The sequence below is a fragment of the Gekko japonicus genome, unplaced genomic scaffold, assembly GCF_001447785.1.
Source record: "Gekko japonicus isolate JY-2015 unplaced genomic scaffold, Gekko_japonicus_V1.1 scaffold1847, whole genome shotgun sequence".
Taxonomy (NCBI): Eukaryota; Metazoa; Chordata; class Lepidosauria; order Squamata; family Gekkonidae; genus Gekko; species Gekko japonicus.
In genome coordinates this window covers 37,987-62,000 of record NW_015163144.1, presented here as the reverse complement: position 1 = coordinate 62,000, position 24,014 = coordinate 37,987, and the positions used below count along the sequence as shown (strand labels likewise).

The following is a 24,014-nucleotide window of genomic DNA, read 5'->3' as shown; positions in this document are numbered from 1 at the left end:
GAGCACATGGGTGCAAGGATGGGATTTCTCTTCAAAATCCCTTGGTACTTGGACTATCCTGAGCTGTGGATGTTCTGACTTGGTAACTATGAATCATTAATGTTTAGTTAAGGCAAAGAGCCATAGGTTTTTCTTGTTTTCAGCAATCACTTATATCGTCTGTTTTGCTATGCTCTGTACTGAATAAAAATTATTCTTATTTCTAATGGGTCTCTGATGTTGTAACTTGCATTCCAAGCCTAAATCTTGTGGCCACTACAAATGGAAAAGGCTAATCTGATTCTTCGCTTCCAGGGCATTCCAGAGACTAAGGGAGAGAATCTGAAGGAAATGATGAGTGACATATTGGCCCCAGTGACAGATATGAAGAAGGAATTTTTGCTGAGTGATATGGATGTGACCTGTCCTGTCCCGGAGAACCCAGCGCCAACGGCGCAGCCGGGACCGGAGGCGATGGAACCGGCTGGCGCAGACAGCAGTGGAGAGGAGGGCGCTCAGGAGCGGCGACGGCCTGCCCACCCCGGCTATACGGCCTGCGGGCGACTGAGGCCGACGCCGACACACCACCCGGCTTCTGGGGAACGCCCAGTCGGCGTTTCCCCTTTTGAAGGAGGGAGGGGCCAGGATCGGGCGGGTGGAAGGGCGGTCCCAGGGACTGGGGACGGGAATAAAAGACAAGGAGTGACCGAGGACCGAGGAGGAAACGGCTTGCCTACGATATCGGAAGGTTAGAGTGAGAGAAAGTTCCACCGCAGCAAGCAGGTAGAGGGGCTTCAGGGGTGCCGTTAACCCCGCTCCCTACCAGACTGAGGTCCACCGTCCTCCCCCTTTTGAAGGCCAGGCCACTCGTCCCTGGAGCCGCCCGAGCTTCTGGGGACCTTGCTTCCCGCCGCACACGACGGCCACCGGGGGCGCTGACCCACGGCAGGAGCTCGGGCCCGACATGACCTATAGGTCATATTCCGGATATATAAAGAAAAATAATCTGCCTGGGGAAACAGTGATAAGACTCTCAAAGAGGCATGTGAGGGATGCAATCCTGAAAGCAGCATCTGGATCACCCTTGAAAGTTGGAGATAATACTATCAGGATTTTAAAAGACATTCCATTTGAAATAAGACAAAGGAGAAAGAAATACAAAGATTTAGTTCTTTTTCTCCAGACAAATGCAATTGGATACAGATGGCTAACTCCAGAAGGCGTAACCTTCAAAATTAAGGATAAAAAGGAGGATTGACTCTGTTCAGAAAGCACAGGAATTTTTGAGAATCCAGTTGGGAGAGCCAGGGGAGGAAGAAAAAGAAGGGATGGACAGTAAATCCAGTGGCGAGCTGGACTCAGGATCTTCCGGAGAGGACTTTCTATCAGAGAGAGGGGCAGCAGCCCCTAAAAGTCCTTATAAATTGTGGAAGAAACTGGGAAAGGGAAAATGAAGGCTGAAGGACTCTGAATTGTGCCTTTGAAAGTACTGAAACTAGATGCTGAGGGGTCTTACTTGTTAACAGTTAATTTTAAGATTTGAAAGAGATAATATTATATGTAACTCAATTCATAATGGGACTAGCGTGATTAAGAGATAACGTATATTTAAGCTAATTATCTCCTCTCTTGGGTTTTTAGTCAGTAGTGGGTATCTTTTCTTTATCCCTAAATGTAGTCCCCTCCCTTATTTCTGTTATAGTTTGTAGTCTTAATAAAAATGCAATAAAAAATCCCTTTCGGGGGGCAAAAAAGAAAAAAAGAAAAGAAAAGGTGACACAATATGAAACTGTCCCTATAAATTGTGGGAAGAGAGGAGGATTATAACAAAAAGAAGCAAAGACACAAATGGAAATTTGACTTTTGAAAAGAATATGAATTCTTGAAACTCTATGGAACTCCCCCCCCCCTTTTTGGTATTAAACACTCAGATTTAGATATGAAGGTAACAGGGCTCTTAATTTCTGCTACAGTATTATTCCTACTACTTACTTCAGTGCCAGAACTCAGCCATGGTTAAACTGAATGGACATTCCTTGTTAAAGGATGGTTTGCTAGCCAATATATAGCCTTTTTCCTAGTCATAGCTACAGTTATTTGATACAAGTACTTTGGAATCTCAGTCCTTAAACTTGGAAATATCAAGTTTCTTACAGCTAGACCAAATGCAGACATTTTCTCACTACTGGATAATCTACGGTAGCCTGTATGTATGTGACACTTACAGAAGAGAACTAGATCTGATAAGGTGGCTTTCACTAGGAATTCCAGTACCTTTCATTTTCCAACACTAACTATTACCTATTTTTGATCAGGGATAACAGAAGACAACTAGACCCAATAATGTGGCTTTCATTAGGAATTCCAGTACTTTTCACTCCCCAGCACTAACTGATATTACCTATTTTTGAACAGGGATTAAAGGCACTAACTATTACCTATTTTTGATCAGGGATTAAAGGATTGGACATGAAGAGGATTTTGATCCGAGAAATGCAGTCAAGTTACCCACATTTGGGGAGACTACAGGGATAAGAACACCAGAACTGCAATGACCAAGCTTCCCACTGATAGCCTTGGCTTGCTTATCATGAGAGAACTGACCTTTAGATTAGCCTCAGCTTTTGACCTAATGGAGAAGCTACTAGAAATACTCATCAACTTGACTTCTCATAAGTGGAATCTTAAAATCCAGTATAGTTCACCTGTGTTCAGCAACAACTGTCTCCAGGCACATCCCACATCATCAGTAAGGATAGAACCAGACACAATGAAGCTGCTATAAAGTTGAAGAAGTCAAACAGACTCAAAGAAGTATTTGAATTGAGTAAAGCATGAAACTCATAGGCCTGTGTTGCCCTACTACACATCTCAATAACAGATGCTTTCCTTACCATTTTTTTTTTAGCACCACAGTTTATACAGATAGTCAGCGAGGCTTCCTAAATGTTTCTTTTCCCAATCCTATCTTGTTAGGTATACTGTCATAAACAGGCCTTATACTGTTATATTGAGTAAAAATATATTTTAAGGCCATGAGGCAAAGTTACTGCCATTCAAATTACCTTAATATTCAAATTCAAAATGAAAATTACACGTAACTGTTTCTTCTAATTTAAACGGGGCAGAATCTCACAAATTAGTTATATAGTATTTGAAAATGAATACAAAGTGAAATAATGCTATCAAAGTTGGTAAAAAAAAAAGGAAGAGTAAGTTTTGCCTATGAACTAAATACCTGCAGTGGACAACAACAGGTTCTTCTCGGCCAGTTCTTTTCTTCCGAACACGACACACAAAATCCAAGAAATCACTGGAATCATCAGGAACCCCATGATCAGGCCATGCTATGTACTGGATCTGAGTGAGCTGACGGTGCTCATTATTCTAGGAAGAGAAAATGTACCCAAATGTAATCAAACGTATCTCATTGTTTTTCTATAATAATTTTCACTTTTAAAGACATTGTTTCATGTTTCACAACAGCTGATACCAGTTAAATGTAGTTATAATTAATCAAAGGGTAAAACAGAGATTGGGAGACTTGGATTAAGCATGCTATGGATTTATAAAATCAGCTCCATAGGTCTACATGCTGTGATGATCAGGGATAAATTTTAATTAAATTAGGCATATAAACTCCCTATTTAAGAGGTAAATTGAGAGGTAAATTGACATGTTTTATTAGACCACTGTAGGCTGAATTAAGAATATGCAAGTACATCAGGCAGATATCTATTAGGCTTACTACTTTATTTACTTGGTATTTTCTGTAGTCATGTTCATGCAAAAATGCTTCTGGAGGAACAATAGCTACAAAAGGCAGCATTCAAACCTCTATGAATAAAATATAATAGGTGCAAAGAAGAAATTATTTATTTGTTCTTCTTCATTCTTCACTGGGTTGGTTTTGCCTCCAGAACTGTAGGTAAGGCCGATCAAATCTGCCTGTGAGGTGGGACTTCCCCCAAGCATCAAGAAAAAACAAAACAAAACAGGAAAGCAACTTCTAAGATTTTTCTTCTTGCCTTATGAATGGGAATTCATTCTTCATTGGATGGGAAAATAATCCCCTTCCTACCCAAATCCCCTGGCACTAACAAAGTTCTTAAGGTTCTGAAGTATCTTATGACCAAAGCTAATGCAGCTGAACTATCATGCCAACTTTTTAACTGAAAGCATGGAAGTATGAACTGATCCCCACATTGCTGTCCTATAGATGTCTTCAAGGCCTTCTCCAGAAGTAGACACTCACTTTATTGGTTACAGAACCCCCGTGGAACAGTGGTGAGAATGAGTAAACAACAACCTGAAGGGGGTCACAGTGTTTGTTCTTGGGATCATAAATGGGTAGCTGTTGCTTAGGCGTGGCCGTTCGCCAACAACTGATGAGCTCATGTTGGAATCAAAGTGCTGGTTAAAGTACTTCAGATTTGAGATGATGTGGCTGATGGAGGTGAGGCTGTGGTGTGTGGGAGTGATGTAGGGCAAGCTGTCTGCCAAACAGGGTGTTGAGCAGAAGGGGCTTATAAGTTCCACAGTGGTGAAGAGGGCTTATGCTGTAAAGCAGCAACTTGATCCTGAGACAGATTGGTAGAGTGACCGGGAACCAAAAAATATGATGTGATGTGCTTCCTTTAACAGGTTTCCTAGTGCAGCAATTTCAGTGAGCTGGGAGGTGAAGAGTTAACTCTTTACTGGAATAGAGAGCTTGAGTAACTGGCTGCTCCCTTCCCCCCCCTCCATCTGATTGGCCAGAGCCAGCTGAGGAGAAGTATATGATTAGCTAAGTGCTGAAAGGATGGTCTTTTTAGAGTCATTCAGCCAGTTTGTCTTCGGAAAGTCAGACAGTCAGTGAGTTTGCTCCTGAAAGAGTCGGTGGGAGTCACTGAGTATGACAAAGTCAGCCAGACAGGTTCATCTTTGGAGTCAAGGGAAACAACTCCTTGCCTCAACTGTTTTCTGTCAATTCTGAGGAAGAATTCAGTACCAGAACTGAATGTCTAAGAGTCAGTCTAAACTGAAGTCCGTTTTACACAGACACCAGAACTGGGATTGAGATTTTGGCAAGGACAATTGGGTAGTATGCCGAAACTCCCATTCAGGCCAAAAGAAAAGGGTTATATCTTTTGAGGAGACAGAGAATAATTCCTGCCAAGTTACACAGGGAGGTTTGCTCTGAGGAGACCCCAAGTCTTTCATGAAAAGAATAAAATTTAGACACCTTGAGATAGTGAAATAAACTGTGGTGTCCAAAAGGGGGAGAGTTTAGGTACACAAATAAAGAGACTGTCTCCAGGAAACCCGAAGAGTCATAGGAAATTATATGAAGAAACATTGTAACTGTAACTAAAATACTTAGTCAAAAACCTCTCACTGTTCAGATCCAACAATATATGAAAATAAGCTTCAACAACACTATTTTGATTGTTAAAAGAAGTATAATCTGTATCAACAATTTTTACCTCAGCATTTCCAACCCCTGACTACACCTAATCAACCCGTGCCTATTAAATAAAATCGTTATTTCTGTTTGAATGTTATACCGTCTCAAGTGCCCTTTGAAAGGGAAAAACAAGAGGGCTCCTGCTTATCCCCATCACGTTCCTGGGCTGGGCTAAAAGACAAATTAGATCTTCATGATGGGGTGAGACAGACTTTTTAAACAATAACTATATCCATGCTACTTGGGACTGCTCAGTCACAGCTGGGAATAATTTTTTGGTGGGAAACCCTGCCTGATAGTGGGGAAGTGCCAGGCATCTCTCATAATTGGTGGCAGTGCCACAATTCAAAAAGACAACCCACAACTAGTAGGTCTCACCACAAAAATAAAATAGTATAATAAAAGCCTTTATTTGTGAGGAATTACAATAAAATTCCAGTCAGAAGTGACATCAAAAAGAAATACTAAAGAGGTTCAGGGGGATAGTCAGGCAGAAGAAGCAGTTGTTGAGGAGAATCCTTTTTATTTATAGTCAAACTACAGAAATATACAGAGTACATTTACATGTCTACTCATTATAATTTCTTTTTAATACCTTAAATATTACATATCACATTTAACTTTGGTTAACAGTTCTTTCTTGGGAGACCTCTCAAAAATGAAGTTATTAGAGAAGATGATTTTCCCCAAAAGTCTTTGCTTGAATGCATGTTTCTTTATTGGCCTCGTTCTCTTAGAGTTTTAAAACATTATATCCTTCCAATAGCCCATGAGCAACCTGCAGTTCTTCAACCCTTTTTCTTTTTAGCATAGTTGTAATACATAATGATGTCTGCCCAAGGAGTTTGTCAGCTGCACTCTTTTTCTGGACTTCTTTTCTTTCCATAAGCAAATTCTTCTTCATATCATCAAAAGCCTTCTTCTTTTCACTTTCTTTTCTTCTTCTTTTGCCCTTTCTCTTTCTCTCTCTTCATCTGTTTTTCTTCTTCTTCTTTTGCCCTTTCTCTCTCCTCATCTTCTTTAAGTCTCTTTTCTCTCAGCTTGGTTTCCTCAAGTACTACTTACTTATTGTATTTCTTTCATAGGGAATGAGGTCTTTTGTGATTCGAACACAAGCAGGTTTACTGCCATAAAACTTCAAGGCATCTATGACATTCAATCGTGCATTCAATGCCTCTTTCTTTCATAGCAGCTGTCTGCTCTGTAATCACATATCCAAATGTTGAAAAGCCTCTCTGAACATCTCCATTACCATGTGGCAAGAAAACCTTTGAATACTTTTGTTACTTTTGTATTTTGTGTCATCCATTACATTCTTCACTTCAAAAAATTCTTTCCAAAATGCTTTAAGGTCTCCGTTATTGATTCCTATGAGTGTTTCTGCTGTAATCATCGTCCACTCATCAATCACGCAGTCTGTACGGTATCGCCCTTGCCACTTTCAAAAGTTCACTGCTGGGTGCTTTGCAAGTTTTTGGATTTTAAAAAGAAACTCCCATTCAGGCCAAAAGAAAAGGGTTATATTCTTTTGAGGAGACAGAGAATAATTCCTGCCAAGTTACACAGGGAGGTTTGCTCTGAGGAGACCCCAAGTCTTTCATGAAAAGAATAAAATTTAGACACCTTGAGATAGTGAAATAAACTGTGGTGTCCAAAAGGGGGAGAGTTTAGGTACACAAATAAAGAGACTGTCTCCAGGAAACCCGAAGAGTCATAGGAAATTATATGAAGAAACATTGTAACTGTAACTAAAATACTTAGTCAAAAACCTCTCACTGTTCAGATCCAACAATATATGAAAATAAGCTTCAACAGCACTATTTTGATTGTTAAAAGAAGTATAATCTGTATCAACAATTTTTACCTTAGCATTTCCAACCCCTGACTACACCTAATCAACCCGTGCCTATTAAATAAAATCGTTATTTCTGTTTGAATGTTATACCGTCTGAAGTGCCCTTTGAAAGGGAAAAACAAGAGGGCTCCTGCTTATCCCCATCACGTTCCTGGGCTGGGCTAAAAGACAAATTAGATCTTCATGATGGGGTGAGACAGACTTTTTAAACAATAACTATATCCATGCTACTTGGGACTGCTCAGTCACAGCTGGGAATAATTTTTTGGTGGGAAACCCTGCCTGATAGTGGGGAAGTGCCAGGCATCTCTCATAATTGGTGGCAGTGCCACAATTCAAAAAGACAACCCACAACTAGTAGGTCTCACCACAAAAATAAAATAGTATAATAAAAGCCTTTATTTGTGAGGAATTACAATAAAATTCCAGTCAGAAGTGACATCAAAAAGAAATACTAAAGAGGTTCAGGGGGATAGTCAGGCAGAAGAAGCAGTTGTTGAGGAGAATCCTTTTTATTTATAGTCAAACTACAGAAATATACAGAGTACATTTACATGTCTACTCATTATAATTTCTTTTTAATACCTTAAATATTACATATCACATTTAACTTTGGTTAACAGTTCTTTCTTGGGAGACCTCTCAAAAATGAAGTTATTAGAGAAGATGATTTTCCCCAAAAGTCTTTGCTTGAATGCATGTTTCTTTATTGGCCTCGTTCTCTTAGAGTTTTAAAACATTATATCCTTCCAATAGCCCATGAGCAACCTGCAGTTCTTCAACCCTTTTTTTTAGCACAGTTGTAATACATAATGATGTCTGCCCAAGGAGTTTGTCAGCTGCACTCTTTTTCTGGACTTCTTTTCTTTCCATAAGCAAATTCTTCTTCATATCATCAAAAGCCTTCTTCTTTTCACTTTCTTTTCTTCTTCTTTTGCCCTTTCTCTTTCTCTCTCTTCATCTTCTTTTCTTCTTCTTCTTTTGCCCTTTCTCTCTCCTCATCTTCTTTAAGTCTCTTTTCTCTCAGCTTGGTTTCCTCAAGTACTACTTACTTATTGTATTTCTTTCATAGGGAATGAGGTCTTTTGTGACCTTCTTTTCTTCTTCTTCTTTTGCCCTTTCTCTCTCCTCATCTTCTTTAAGTCTCTTTTCTCTCAGCTTGGTTTCCTCAAGTACTACTTACTTATTGTATTTCTTTCATAGGGAATGAGGTCTTTTGTGATTCGAACACAAGCAGGTTTACTGCCATAAAACTTCAAGGCATCTATGACATTCAATCGTGCATTCAATGCCTCTTTCTTTCATAGCAGCTGTCTGCTCTGTAATCACATATCCAAATGTTGAAAAGCCTCTCTGAACATCTCCATTACCATGTGGCAAGAAAACCTTTGAATACTTTTGTTACTTTTGTATTTTGTGTCATCCATTACATTCTTCACTTCAAAAAATTCTTTCCAAAATGCTTTAAGGTCTCCGTTATTGATTCCTATGAGTGTTTCTGCTGTAATCATCGTCCACTCATCAATCACGCAGTCTGTACGGTATCGCCCTTGCCACTTTCAAAAGTTCACTGCTGGGTGCTTTGCAAGTTTTTGGATTTTAAAAAACCATATCATGAAGGATAGAGTCTCTCTTTATGTTCCATTTCTCCTGGAGGTATTTTCCAGACACAATGAAATGTTTCTGAACTTTTGACTTGAAGCTGAAGGCGTCCACTTCTTTTAACTTTTTTTAGCTCACTCTGGACTTCCTCACTTATATAAATGCTGAGGTTTTTTTTAAAGAACTGTTATCAAAGGAAAAGTTCTGATTTGTCACAGGTTTGCAAACGCTATTACTAATTTTCATCAAAAGTTCCTCCAAATGCTTGTACAGTACATGAATCATGGGAGTTTCTTTTTGGAAAATCAGAGAGTACTCCAGTTTAAATATGGAATTGATTCTTTGTCTTCTGCCTTCATATGTAAATAGTATCCCTTCTGGTAATAACCATCTATATGTTATTTCATTGGTTCTTAATAGATTTGCTAAGGTTGTGTAGTTTTGTCATTTTTCTCTAACTCACCATGGTATATCCTTTAGGATTTTAATTTCAGCCTCTTCCATTACCATGGTTGTTTTGCTCACCGCCTTCAGAATTTTATCCCGCATAGCTCTTCTATTAAACTTCATATGAACTTATCTTGGGATCTTGTTTCTTCTTGTATGAGCTGAGTTTCTTCTATATAGTGGTTAAGTGTGCGGACTCTAATCTGGGAGAACCGAGTTTGATTCCCCACTCCTCCACTTGCACCTGCTGATGTGACCTTGGGTCAATCACAAGCTCTGGCACAGCTGTTCCTGAAAGAGCAGTTTGTGTCAGAGTTCTCTCAACCCCACCCACCTCACAGGGTGTCTGTTGTGGGGAGGGGGAGGGAAAGGAGTTTGTAAGCCGCTCTGAGACTTCAAGTCAAGGGCGGGGTATAATCCAATCTCTTCTTCTATATAAAGCCTCAATCTCTTCTGCTATGTTCTCACTTGTTTCTACTCTCATTTGTAAAGCTATTGTTTGTATCATCTCCTCTTTTAAATTCTTTTCTATATTTTCTAGAACATTCTGAAACCTCAAGACCTAGGCTGCTTTTTCCATCTCTAAATTTATCAATGTCTCTTCCATCCTATCATTCTTTAATTTTAAATCTTGTAGCTCATAATCCATCTCTTGTATTTTATCATCAATCTGACTGTTAGATGTAGTAATGTTTAATATTTCTTGTTTATTTTCTGTAATTTGTTTTTTAATCTCTTTTGTCTCTAAAGATAATTGCTGTGTTAATGCATCCATTTTTATTTGTATAGGTTCAATTGCTTTCTCTACTAACGCAGGCAAAGTTGTTTCTACTGTTGCCTTTACTGCTTGCACAACACTTTCTTGTATGAGGTTTTCCAAATCTTTTATATTCATCTGCACAAGATTCATTGTCGCAGCTTTCAGTTGACCAGTTTGTCCTGGTGATGTAAGAGAAGCTTTCCAAGTTCCATTAATTCCACTAGTCCCAGAGGCCATCTATTTCTCTTTTTACTTCTTTTCACCAGTTATCTTATCTTATCCTACTTATCTAACTCTCTTATCTAACTCTTTTATCTATCTATCTAACTCTCTTATCTATCTATCTATCTATCTAGCTGTAGATTAAGTGGCTAATACTTAACTAATTATTTATCTATTTCTCTAATCCTCCACACATTTTAGTATAAAGGAAAAATACATGAAAATATACAGAGAGAGAGAGAGAGAGAAAAGACAAGATACAAAGGAGAACAGTGCTTGATCTTGTCTCTTCTCAGTTTCCTTTCTCCTTCGTTTCCCCCTTCTGTCACACCCAATATTCAGTTGATTTATCTAAGTATCTCCAGTTTATTTAATTAAAGAGGTAAGATTGGTAAGGCGAAGGAGTTCGCTTCTATGGTGAAGAAGTTCAGTATGTCTTTCTCCGTTGTTATAAAGTTCCACGTTCCACCGCCCCACGGCTTCCTAAGCAGTTTCATTCTCCAGCATGCTCCTGGAGGTTCTCTTGGCGTCACTACCTCTCCGCCTCTTCGTCTCTCCCCTTAACCCCATCTTACAACTCGCCACGTTGGAACAAAACAAAAACAAGACCCCCCAAAAAAGGAAACAGGCAAAAACAGGCAGAGTATAAAGCTGTGTGTGAATAAAGGTCGGCTTCATTCACGCTTCTCAGACCCCCTTCAAATCTTGGCTATATTTCAAACTATTGCAGCTGAACTGAGCTGCTTTTCGTAGCCACCTTAAAGGGATATACACCACTATTGCTCAGTCCCGTGGGTTTAAAGGGCAGTCTTTCACGGTTAATAGTGCACCATTTACCTGTGTACTATTCTGTGGGAACAGTGTTTGCAAGCGGAGGAATTCTCACACAAGCCCGCTGTTGACAAGCCCGGAACCTTCGAGTACTCCACCTTCTCCAAGACTGTTTATACAGCTCAACGAAGAACTGGGTCGATTAGCCGGTCCTTTCAGTATTCCAAAAGAGTAGAATGGGCAGCTTATTTGACTCTCGTAGGTCCACTGGGCTCGGCTATAACTCTGCGAAGCCCATCGAGTATCCCTTGCAGCCTCCCATTTTGGAGCAGTTCCTGATGGTTGGAGTGAGCTGCTGCTCGTCTTCGTCCCTCGGGACAAGCTCCCTGCTTGAAGTCTCTCTTTGAGAGAGTTCTCTGGTGTTGATGGAAAAATTTCACCATAAAGGGGGGGTCTGTGGGAACAGTGTTTGCAAGCGGAGAAATTCTCACACATGCCCGCTGTTGACAAGCCCGGAACCTTCGAGTACTCCAACTTCTCCAAGACTGTTTATACAGCTCAGAATGGCTGGATTTCATCAAGACTCATGAGTTGAGATTAGCTCACTAACAAATAAGGGCTGAGTTCCTTTTTTCCCCTTATTTCACTCTCCCCCCTGCGCATGGTCATAGCCAGGAAACTTTTTGGTGGGGGGTGCCGGCGCACCAGGGGCACCAATTAAAATTAAATTTAAAAGGAAGAGGAGGAGGAGGAGTAGCAGCCCCTAGCAGCTGCTATAAGCTGTAGCTCCTTACCCTTGAAGCTCCAAGGCTTCAGGCTGATGCGGCTGAAGATCTTCCTCCCCTCTACTGTGCCTGTTAATGTCATGTGACCCAGGTCACATAATGGGTCACATGATGCCAGCAACGAACTCCTTCCCACTGCCTGGCTCAGTGAGTTGCCGAGCTAGGCCATTGTGCCCCACCTGCCTCCTCCTCTGTCTTCACATACCAAGGAAGGAAGGGAGAAAGACCGGAAGGGAGAGAAGCCTTGGAGTTGGAGCTACTAAATTTCTGATCCTGCATGCCCTTCACTTTTAATCTCCCTGAATTTTAGAGTGAGAAGAGAGCGGGGCGAAACCCCACAAAAAGATTGCCTATCCTGTATGATTCTGGGGTTTCTCAAGGAAATTGCACTTTGTATAAGCATGATTAACGTAATTTTAAACTAGATTGGGGTGGGGGAGCATTGTGATGGGGCACCACCTGCTGTGCCCCCAGTTGGCTACAGCCCTGCCCCTGCAATTCTTCAAGCAATATTTTCCTTATTCTTATTTAGATTATAGTTACAACAAAAACATTCAAGAAAATAATAAATGTGACTGTGTCAAAGTCCAACACCATTTTGATCTTACAAGTACATTGAAACCAAAAGTAAATAATCTATTGGAACTACTTATATTGGGATGATTTTAAAATTCTTTTAATTATAACCAGAAATACTGCAATACAAGACTCATAAACTTAATCCTGAAAGATGTCTGATAAAGCTTATTTTTGTTACACTTTTTCATTCTTGGCATTTTTGCTGTTTGACCTCTATGTGATACCTTACTTCTCACTGGAATGCTGCACTGGGATTTTGAGGTGCCTTGAAGTATATTTTGGTGCTCTACAGATTACTTCGGTGATTTCCAGCATTCCCTAAAGATCTGGACATTTTTTTGGCTCATTTCCATCACACAGAACTAAAGACTGGACTCTGCCACCATCTTGTGTCAAAATTGTGAAACTGCAAGTTCAAGAATTATTTTATTAATTAACCATCAGGACTTGTCTGTAAAACTAAAAAACCAAGCTTCTCTTAATTACACTAAAATTAACTTTTTATTTTAAATACTAATCTGTATTTATAAACTAATATTAACATCCACTATACTTTTTCTCTCTTTTTTAAATCCATATACTTTTATTTTTGTTATTTCTTCAATTTCTTGAGCAAACTAGCATTTCTTTTCCCTCTTTTAATCAAAATATATTAACTAAAACATTTTCTTATTCTGCAAAAAATAAAGAAATTAAATTGTATGGTTATTTTTATTTATAAATATTCTAAATAGTCAAGTTAGCCTTTATTGGCATAAATTAACAGTACAAATTATACAATTTTAGGAAACAGTTAAAACACCTATAAAAATCTATGACTCGATATTGTGCAATTGGGAGCTGATAAGGATGTTATATCTCTAGGAACCTTTGGCGCAGCTTTAAAGCGAAACAGAGAAACTTAGCCACCTTCTCAGTGATGTCGGGACCGAGATCTTTTAAAAGTCTGTGGACCTTGAGTGCATCAGAACAATCCGCTATACTGGTTAGGATAGAATGTAGATAGATATTCCTTAAGTTCACATACAGATTACAATGCAGGAAAACATGTGAAATAGTTTCCACGCATTTCTTTCTGCAGGGGCAGTATCTGGTCGAATGCAAAACCTTGTTAAATCTGCTATATAAAATGGCAGAAGGCATAGCATTACACCTGGTCAGGGTAAACGCTCTACGTTGTTGCGGGACCTGTAGAGAGAATATTTTTCAATATCTTTAAATACTTCTAATCATTTATACCAGAATTTTGTTTTTTGAATTTACTCTATTGACTGATTAAGAGTATGAAAATAATTTTATTTATTTGTTAATCAATTGCCCAATCCTTGCAGCGCCATCATTCATAAAAACATCAAGCTAAAACCATTAAAACATTAATAATATATTTCGAACAAGAAAATGGTATATATTAATTGGTCCCATTTCAGACTGCTGACGGCTTTGAGGGCAGAGGAGAGGAGGGCAGAGCAAATATCAGAAGCAACTGAAGCTGAAAGGGTGCCAGCTATGATGGAAACCGTTGCTGTCCTCAACCAAAGGCCTGGTGGAACATCTCTGCCTTACAGGCCCTGTGGAACTACATAAAGTCACACAGGGACCTGATGGTATTTGACAGAGAGTTCCACCAGGTTGGAGGTAGGACCAAAAAGGTCCTGGCCCTGGTCAAGGACAGCTGGACAGCTTTAGGGCTGGGGACCAACAGCAAGTTGTTATCTAAAGAGCATAATGCTCTTCCAGGGACATAATGGAGGAGATGGTCCCTGACTGCTCAAGGCCTCGTAGATCAATACCAAAACCTTGAACTTGACTCAGTATTCCACTGGGAGTCAGTGTAACTGGCACAGCACTGGATGTATATGTGCAGTCCATGACATTCCCGTCAGGCCTCATGTCACCACATTCTGGAGCTTCCGGGTCATTTCCAAGGGCAGGCCAGCATAAAGGGAGTTACAGTAGTCTAGCCTGGAGGTGACCACTGCATGGATTACCGTGGCTAAATTGGGGGGTGGGGGGCGCAACAGAAAGGGGACCAATTGCTGAGCCCAGCAAAGATGGAAGAATGCCAGTCTGGAAACGTGTGTGACCTGGGCCTCAATATTCACGGAGGAAGTCAAAATCACTCCCAAACTCTTGACAGAATGTGCTGGCGTCAGTGATGCCCTGTCAAGAGCAGGCAACATATATCCCAGCTCTGAAGTCCCCCTCCCCAGCCACAGAACCTCCGTCTTTACTGGATTCAGTTTCAACCCACTCTGCTTCAACCAACCAACCATGGCCTTCAAACCCATGGCCAGATCTGGGTGGCCGTCGAATAACAGATACAGCTGGGTGTCATCAGCATAGTGATGACACCCCAGCCTGAAGCTCCACGCAACCTGGGTGAGGGGACGGATGTAGATGTTAAACAACATTGGGGAGTAGTGCCCCCTGAGGCACCCCACATGTTAAGGGATATGTGGAGGACACACTCTCCCCAGCTCAACCCTATGTCCCCAAACTTGGAGGAAAGAGATTAGCCATTGAAGGGCCAGCCCCCATACTTCTATGTTGGCATCTTTCACAAAAAATATAAGCTGTATAATAGTATTTAAGTATTTAAAGAAAGAAGATCAAATAGATGACATAGAATGGCAACATGTTTGAAGGAATAAATCTAGACAAATGGAAGAAAAACCAGACCTCTTGGATTTTATGGGAAACTTTGATGATACAACAGCAAACAACTGCAGCACAAATTAAAGAATCTGAACAACGAACACAAGAACTAATTAAACAATCTGGACAATCTGAGATTCAAAAGTAAGTTCAACAAAACGCGCAAGAAATTGACAAACTTAAAGCCCAATGCAAAGATTTAGAATTACATTAAGAAGCTACAGACCAACAGCTGGAGCTGGCAAATCAAAAGATTGAAATACTGGAGACCCAGAGTAAAATTTGTAATCTTCGATTTAGATCTGTTCCATAAGTTTTTGGCAAGACTCATCTTGAAGACAGCTTTCGTACACTACTACAAGATCATTTTAAGACTGAAGGAGATATTGTCCAAATATATAGAGTCGACTCAAGATTTGCAACCACAAATAGAAAACCCTGAGACATATTAGTCAAATTTACACATAAGAAAACAAGACACTTTATACTGAACAGAGAGACTCTCCCCTTCCTTCAAGCCTGTTGAAAAAGAAAAAAAGACTCTGACTTCTTAAGACAAACCCTACAAAAGAAAGACATATCACTGGAGAATCCCATTTGCTCTTGAAGTGCTATTACCATGAGGTAAAAGAATAATATCAATGACTGAACAAGCCTAACTACTTTTCGAAGAATTATTAAAGGGAAACACCCAAGGATCAAAAAGATCCGAAAAAGTAAAGAGAGAAAAATGGAAAAGAAGTTCCAGGTAACAAGGAAAGGAAAAATAAATGAGGCGGTAGCGTATTAGCAAAATGGACGGCCTAAATGTCATATCAGTAAGTATCAATGGCGGACTTCCGGTTTATGGCGACACGCAGGCAGACGCATCTGCCGGACCCCCCAGAGATGCAAACTGCACACCAGCGTGTAGGAGGGGGTGTGACGGGTCGCGACCCCGCCAGAGCCTTGGTAAAAGGCTCCTAGCCAGGGGGCTTTTGAGGGGCGACCTCTTAAACGGTGCGATGCTGGAGAATTGAGGTGCTCCTTTGCCCCGAAGGACCTGCCGTTGAGTGACCACATGGTACGAGTTCTGCTGACCGGGACAAGCGTTGGAGATCGGACAAAAAACCCCGATGCCGAGTGAGACCGGTTGGCCAACAACAAACTGTAAGCCGGGTTGAAGCGAGCATGAAGATTTAAAAAATAAAGCTACCCCCCTTAAAAAGCGATGGAAAGCGAGCAGGGGAGGGGCCCCTCCCAAACGCATAAACGAAAACACGGAATAAAGAGGAGGGAGCAGAAAAATAAGTGTTTAAATCTGTTTTACGAGACTTACCAGAGCGCAGACAAGTGTTCAGGCGAATATCAGAGACTTTAGCAACTTTTTGAAAAGTAAACAAATCCAAAAAGATGGCAGGGAAGAAACCGGAGAAAGAAAAACTTTTGAAAGCGAAACTAGTGGGTAGTCCTCGAACGGAAGAGACCACTGAGCTTTCCAAACTGTTTGCAGATTCCTTGTGCCCTCTACTGGATGAGATGACTAATATCAAGCAACAACTGTCAATCATTGGTAAGAGCTTGGCTTCACAGCAGCTACAATTGACTCAATCTTAAAAAGCAATGGAGCAAATGGGGGAGAAGGTGAAGGAAATGGACGCCAATACTAAAAAAGTTTAGAAAAAGGTTCAAAAGCTGGAAATGAAACAAGCTACGGAAGAGTCACAACTTTTACAGCTGCAAATGGAGAAAGCCAATTTGATCCTACGGTTCTAAGGGCTCCCAGAAATTAAAGGAGAGACTCTGAAGCAGCGGGCTGAGTGAAGCAATAGCCCCAATGACAGATTTGACAGTGGAATACCTCTATAGCAAGATGGATGTGGTCTACAGGTCCTATTCTTCATACGTCAAGAAAAATAATCTGCCTGGGGAAATAGTAGTCAAATTCTCGAAGAGACATGTGAGACTCTATTTTGAAAACAACTACGGGAACTCCCTTGAAAATTGGGGACAACAACATCAGGATTTTAAGAGACATCCCATTTGACATAAGAAAGAAGAGAAAGAATTATAAAGAACAAATCCTTTTTCTACAAACAAATGGCATCAGTTACAGATGGCTAATTCCAGAAGGTGTCATTTTCAAACTTCACGACAAAAAAGAAAAGATTGACTCTGTTCTTAAAGCATGTGATTTTCTGCGAACACAGCTCGGGGAACCAGCTGAGGATGAGAAGGAAGAAGAAGAAAGCAAATCTGATGGCGAGTTAGGCTCGGTGTCTTCGGACGAGGACTCACCCTCTGAAAAGGGGGCAGCTGCCCCCAAAAGTTCCTACAAATTGAGGATTAGAAAAGATAAGAATAAATAATGGCTGAAGGACTCTGATTTGTGCCTGAAAATTCCGAAATAACTTTGGGAGGCTCTAGGGGTTTCTTTAAGCAGTTAAATCGATAGTTAAAAGATAATTAACCTAGCATAACTGACTATGTTCACTGTTTTATTAGCTTTAAAGTAACATTGGGATAAGCTGATGTATTGATCTCCTACTCTTGGGTTTTTGGTCTTTTTTCTTTCTCCTTAGATGTAGTTCCCTTTTCAGTTATAGTTTGTAGTTTGTAAAAAAAAAAAACAATAAAAAATTCCCCTTAGGGGGATCCAAAAAAAAGAAAGAAAAGTAAGTATCAATGGCTTAAATGCCATTCTAATGGCTACAAAGCATTCTAAAAGATTCAACTTATTAAAAAAAATCTGTATTCAAGAAACCCACATAAAGAACATGAAAATATCTTAAAAACAAGAAATTGGATAAAGTTTTGGATTGCCAACGGGAAAAAAAAAGATGTAGCAGTCTTTATAACAAGCCAATGAATAAATGTTACAGAGGAATGGAAAGATCCTGAAGGGAGATATGCTGGCTGAGGACAGACTGGCAGTTTGAAGCGCCAGGAAGTCGTGGCAAAAAAGACCTGGAACAAGTTTTCCTGGTCACACTGTGCCGACTGATGCAGGAGTATACCGGAGAGGAGGCGCAAGGGAGCTTTCACACTGTTGGCCCGCCCCTGGCAGAGGCGCAGTTGTAAGACGCTGCTTTCTTTTTGGTAATCCGGCGATATGCGCATATGTGCATAAGCGCACAAGTAAATTGCAGCTTTCGGCGTTCACACTTTGTCGGTGCGGGATGACCGTGGGATGACTGCGCTCTCCAGGGTTTGCTACCACTTTCACCAAGTACTTTTAAAACTTGGAAGGCAAGCACTACAAGACGGGCTGAGTACGGCTGGGGAACACCTGACAGATGTGCTTGTGTGAACGGCCCCTATAATCCTTTGTGAAACGTTTCTGGCATGTGCCTATATCGGGCTAAACTGCCAGTGTGAACTCAGCCGCTGAAAATCAGATTTCCTGAAGGCAAGATAAATACATTGATGTTGCTATATGCCTCAAATAATGCCAAAGAAAACTTTTATGAGTAGTTTTTCCAAACATTATTGAATTTACAAGAAGGAGAAATTATGATCTTCAAAGACATAAATGGAACAATGGACTTTTAAAAAAAGATAAATCTAAAAAACCCGAAGGAGGGTAAATTACCTAAAAAAGTTTTTTGGTATATGGAAATGCTAGATTTGATTGATACTTCGGGAGTTATAAATCCAAATTCTAAAGACTATACATACGTTTCTGATAGACATCAACCATATTCTAGGATTGATATGTGTTGAATATCTAAAAAATTAATTATAAATTTAAAGAAGGCTGAAATACAACTGAAATCTTCACAGATCATAACCCTTTACTGATGGCTAGGCAAGGAGATCAAACTAAAAGGAGTGCAAGGAGAAGTGAAAAAAGATTTCAAAGTTTTTTCTAAAACTGAATCTTACAGATGAAGTTTCCATAGCAACAATCTGGGAAGCAAGCAAAGTTTTCATTAGAGAAAATTTGATAGCCACTGCATCAAGAAAAGAAAAGAAAAGAAAAGAAAAGAAAGAGAAAGAATAACAGAAATGATGGGAAAATGTTAAGAAGGCAACCTAACAAAAATTCAGCAATAAAAAAACCTATTAAATATGTTGCAAAATGAAGATATGCAGAAAAGGCTACATTTCTTCAAACAAAAATACTTTGAACACATGGACAAACCTGAACGATTTTTAGATTATTGCTTAAGAAAAGAATCCAAAAGGAAAATCATAATAGGAGTAAGGACACAAAATGGAATTACTTACATGGAAAAAGAAATACAGAAGCACGACTAAGAAAATGCATAGCAAAAATAATTCATCCCAACTAGACTGGCTTTGTACAAAAGAAGTTTATGAAAGACAATATTCGATTTGTGATCGATGCAATCGAACTTGTGGAGAAAAAAAGACAAAAAACAGCATTTATCTTTGGCATATCTTGACTCTATTTGTACTCTTCCCACCAGCTTAAATCTGGTTTTTGTTTTATAAGGTCTTCTGTTGACTTTAATTCATTTTTATTGTCCAGTAAATCTTCGTATTTTAGCCTTGCATTCTTTTGCATCAATTTCGGGTTTGTAAACGCTTCAAGTGGTGCGACCCATTTTGGTATCTTAGTATAGAAAGATCTTTTCACTTCTTCCCATACCTTCAGTAAATATCTCCTAATACGATACTGTTTGAAATATTCATGGGTGTCAGCTTTTCCATACCATGTAAACGCATACGAACCTAGTAACAGGTCATGTCCCTCTAACATTAGTATAAGATTTTCTAATGTAATCCATTATTTTACCCACGTCAGTAAAGCTGCTCTATAGTATAAAAGCCAATCTGGTATTGCAAATCTAGCTCTTTCTTTTGCATCTTGTAAGGCTTTCAGTTTTGTTCTTGGTCTCTTGTTTTGCCTTGGTCTCTTGTTTCATCAGTTTATCAAGCTTTATAAAATATTTTTGGTTTTGAAGGACTGGAATTGTTTGAAAGAAAAAGATCAATCTTGGTAAAATACTCATTTTTATTGTAGCTATCCTTCCCATCAGGGATATTTGTAGATTCTTCCATCTTTCCAAAGCCTTCTTAATTTGCAATATAATTCCATATAATTGTCTTCCATCAAAGGACTACATCTATTTGTTAAGTTTATTCCCAAATATTTCACCTTTTTTTTAACTTTCAAACCTGATATTTCTTGTATTGCGTTGAGTTTGGTCCTTAGTAATATTCTTGTTAACATTTTTGTTTTATTGAAATTAATTTTCAGTCCTGCCACTTGACCATATTCCTGTAAAGTTTTTAAAATTTGCATAATAGAGTTCAATGGGTTTTCCAGGATAAAAACCAAATGGTCTGCAAATGCTTGCAATTTATATTCTTCTCCTCTTATTTTAATATGTAAATTCTCCCTAATCATATCATTCAATATTTCAAGCACAAAAATAAATGGTGGTGAAAGGGGACATCCTTGTCTAGTTCCTTTTTGTATTTCAATATTTTATGTTAAATCTCCATTGACTAGGACCTTAGCTTGCTGCTTGGTGTAGATTAAACTAACCATTGTAAATAAGTCATTATCACATTGTGAAGTTAGTATTTATTCTTACATAAAATTCACTTGACATTATCAAGTGCTTTTTCAGCATCTAAAAAAAAAATCAAAGCCATCTCTTTCTCTGGATGTGCTTCAAAATATTCAATTACATTCAATATAGTCCTTACATTGCTCCTAAATTGTCTTTTTGGTAAAAAGCCTGCTTGATCTTGATGTATTATTTGTATCAATACTCTTTTCAGTCTTGCAGCCAAAATAGAAGCAGATATTTTATAATCTACATTTAATAGCGAAATTGGCCTATGATGTTTAATTTCTTTCTCATCAGTGTTTTGTTTATGTATTAAAGTTATTAGGGCTTCATTCCAGGTTTCTGGTATTTTTCCTTCACTTATTATGTTTTGTATTACACATTTTAAAGGTATTATCAGCTGGTCTTCAAAAACTTGATAAAATTCTGCTGGAAAGCCATCAGGACCTGGAGTTTCCCCCTTTTTTGCTTTCTTAAAGCTTCTGTTAATTCAGAAAAATATATTGGGTCGGACCAGAAAGGTTACGTAATCGTCTCTGAGTAAAGAAACCCCCTCCCAAAAAAATCTTGTAATTAGAGATAGCCTACTTAAAATCTGGGATTCTCTACGAATAAGGATTAGCCCACCAACCTCACCAATAATGTCACCAATAGAGTCATTTTATGATAAACATGTCAGGAAAACCAAAAAGTTTATAACTCACCAAGATATGTTAAACCCACAAGGAGAAACTAGATCATGGCAAACAGTAAAGAAGATACGTTTGGTACAGCATCATAGCCAGCAGTGGGGCTTTAGGGGAAAAGCCCCCTATTGTATCTATCAGAGCCCCCACAATCTATCATATCTTTAAAGTCCCCCTTCTACTCCAATCTCCAATTTAATTTTGAAATTAAATTGCGCCACCTGTGTAATTGATTCTGACCTTCCTGGCTTCCTGCTGGTATAGTGGTTAAGTTTGGTGTAGTGGTTTGGTGTAGTGGTTAAGTGCACGAACTCTAATTTGGGAGAACCAGGTTTGATTCCCCACTCCTCCACTTGCACCCGCTGAATGGCCTTGGGCAAGCCGTGGTTCTGAAACAGGCAGTGTTCCCTCTAAGCTGAGTTAGTGTGAGCTAGCTCACAGTTTTTTAGCCTCCAGCTCACACATTTTTGTCTCAGCTCAGGAAGGATGGCCTCCAGAGCAAACTCATTTATGCAGTAGCTCACAAAGTAGAATTTTTGCTCACAAAATTCACAGCTTAGAGGGAACATTGCTCACAGGGTGTCTATTGTGGGGAGGGGAAGGGAAAGGAGTTTGTAAGCCGCTCTGAGGCTACTTTGGGTAGTGAGGGCAGGGTATAAATCCCTTCTCTTCTTCTTTTGATTGGCCATCCCTACTCTTCCTTGGCAAAGTAAAGGCACCATGTTGTGAACTCCCGCTTTCTTTCTCCTTCACATGCAAACTCAAGGAGGAGGGACGGCTTCTCCTGCTCTCCACATTTGCCTAGCAAGGGGAGGGACGGGAAGTCTGAGCAGCCAATCCTGCTTGCCCCTCTAGCCGGCAGTAATCCAGTCAGAGCCGCCAGTTTCTGTTTCCCACAGTTTAGTACCCATGGTCCAGAGTCTGAGTGTGCTAGTGAGTCATGATTTCCCTTTGGGGGGCGGGGCGGCAAAAGCAACCTTATTATATCCGCTGTGTTAAATCTGCTTCTATAAAACTTTTCGGTAAGCTTCCAAAATATAGGAACATCCCCTTTCCTCCATTTTATGCTTGCACAAAAGACACCACAGAGAACCCTCCCTTCCCTGTTGAGTTAAAGTGTGTCTTAGCTTGGATAAATGGGGCTGGCCTAAGCAAAGAACGGTCCGAACAGCATGGCAGTCAGAGGAAAAATCGGCGAGATCTCTGTGCCCTTCCCTGTAGTCATGCACAGTGAAGCCCCCCTGCGCATGACATGGGGAACAGGCACAAAAATCCTTTTCACTTTCAAGTTTACCAATTGGGATCGGCGCAAGCGCACTCTATTCCAAGGGTGTGATGCATAGAGACCATAAAGACGATACTGCAGGAACTGTGAATGGCTGTTGCAGACAACAATGAAGAATGAACTGATATCACAGGGCGAACTTACATTCTTCATCAGTTTAGGACAACACAGAATCACAGAGTTCCAAGGGACTTCCAGAGTCATCTAGTCCAACCCCCCTGCACGATGCAGGAAATCCATAAATACATTCCTCCCCCCACACCCCCAGTGATCCCTGTTTCATGCCCAGATGACAAAAAACCCTCCAGGATCCCTGGCCAAACTGGCCTGGAGAAAAATTGCTTCCTGACCCAAAGTGGCAATCAGCATTTCCCTGGGCGTGTAAGAAAGGGCCACGAGAACTAAGCACTGATGCAACCCCTCCTGCCCTTCTTCTCATGATCTGACTAAGTTCACACAATCAGCATTGCTATCAGAGGACTATCTAATCTCTGTTTAAAAACCTACAAAAGAAAGCCCACCACCTCTTGAGGAAGCCTGTTCCACTGAGAAACTACACTGTCAAAAACTCTTTTGATTTAATTTTAACCATTGGTTCTGATCCAACCTTCTGGGGCAACAAAAAAGAACTCCGCACTATCCTCTGTATGACAGCCCTTCAAGCACTTGAAAAGGGTTATCATATCACCTCTCAGTCATCTCCTCTCTAGGCTAAACATACCCAGCTCCTTCAACCTTTCCTCATAGGACTTGGTCTCCAGACCTCTCACCATCTTTGCTGCCCTCCTCTGGACACATTCCAGCTTATCTATATCCTTCTTAAATTGTGGTGCCCAAAACGGAACAGAATGCTCTAGGTGAGGTCTAACGAGAGCAGAGTAAAGTGATACTATCACTTCACGTGATCTGGACACTATACTTGTGTTCATTCAGCCCAAAATTGCATTTGCCTTTTTAGCTACTGCATCATACTGCTGACTCATGTTCAGTGTATAGTCTACTAAGACCCCTAGATCCTTTTCATACATACTACTGCCAAGACAAGTCTCCCCCTCCCATCTTATAATAATGCATTTGATTTTTCCTACCTCAGTGCAGCAGTTTACATTTATCTCCACTGAAATTCATTTTATTTGTTTCAGCCCAGTTTTCCAGCCTGTCAAGATCATCCTGTATCCTGACTCTGTCTTCTACCATATTTGCTACCCCTCCCAATTTAGTATCATCTGAAAATTTAATAAGCATTCCCTCTATTCCTTCATTCAAACCATGGATAATAATGTTGAACAAAACATTCCCAGGACAGATCCTTGAGACACTCCACTTGTCATTCCTCTCCAATAGGATGAGGAACCATTCACAAGCACCCTTTAGATACGATATGTCAACCAGTTACGAATCTGCCTAACAGTAATAG

General features: G+C 40.0%; 1 protein-coding gene across 1 annotated transcript in view; it reads right to left on the bottom strand.

Annotated features, from left to right (window-relative positions):
• PTPN4 (protein tyrosine phosphatase, non-receptor type 4) overlaps window positions 1-24,014 on the bottom strand; it is a gene marked incomplete at its 5' end in the record, with an annotated part of 66,259 nt that overhangs the window by 13,273 nt on the left and 28,972 nt on the right. The window contains one exon of the mRNA XM_015406991.1: window positions 3,218-3,366. Within this exon, the coding sequence (XP_015262477.1) occupies window positions 3,218-3,366 (149 nt within the window). The remainder of the gene's footprint in view (window positions 1-3,217; window positions 3,367-24,014) is intronic.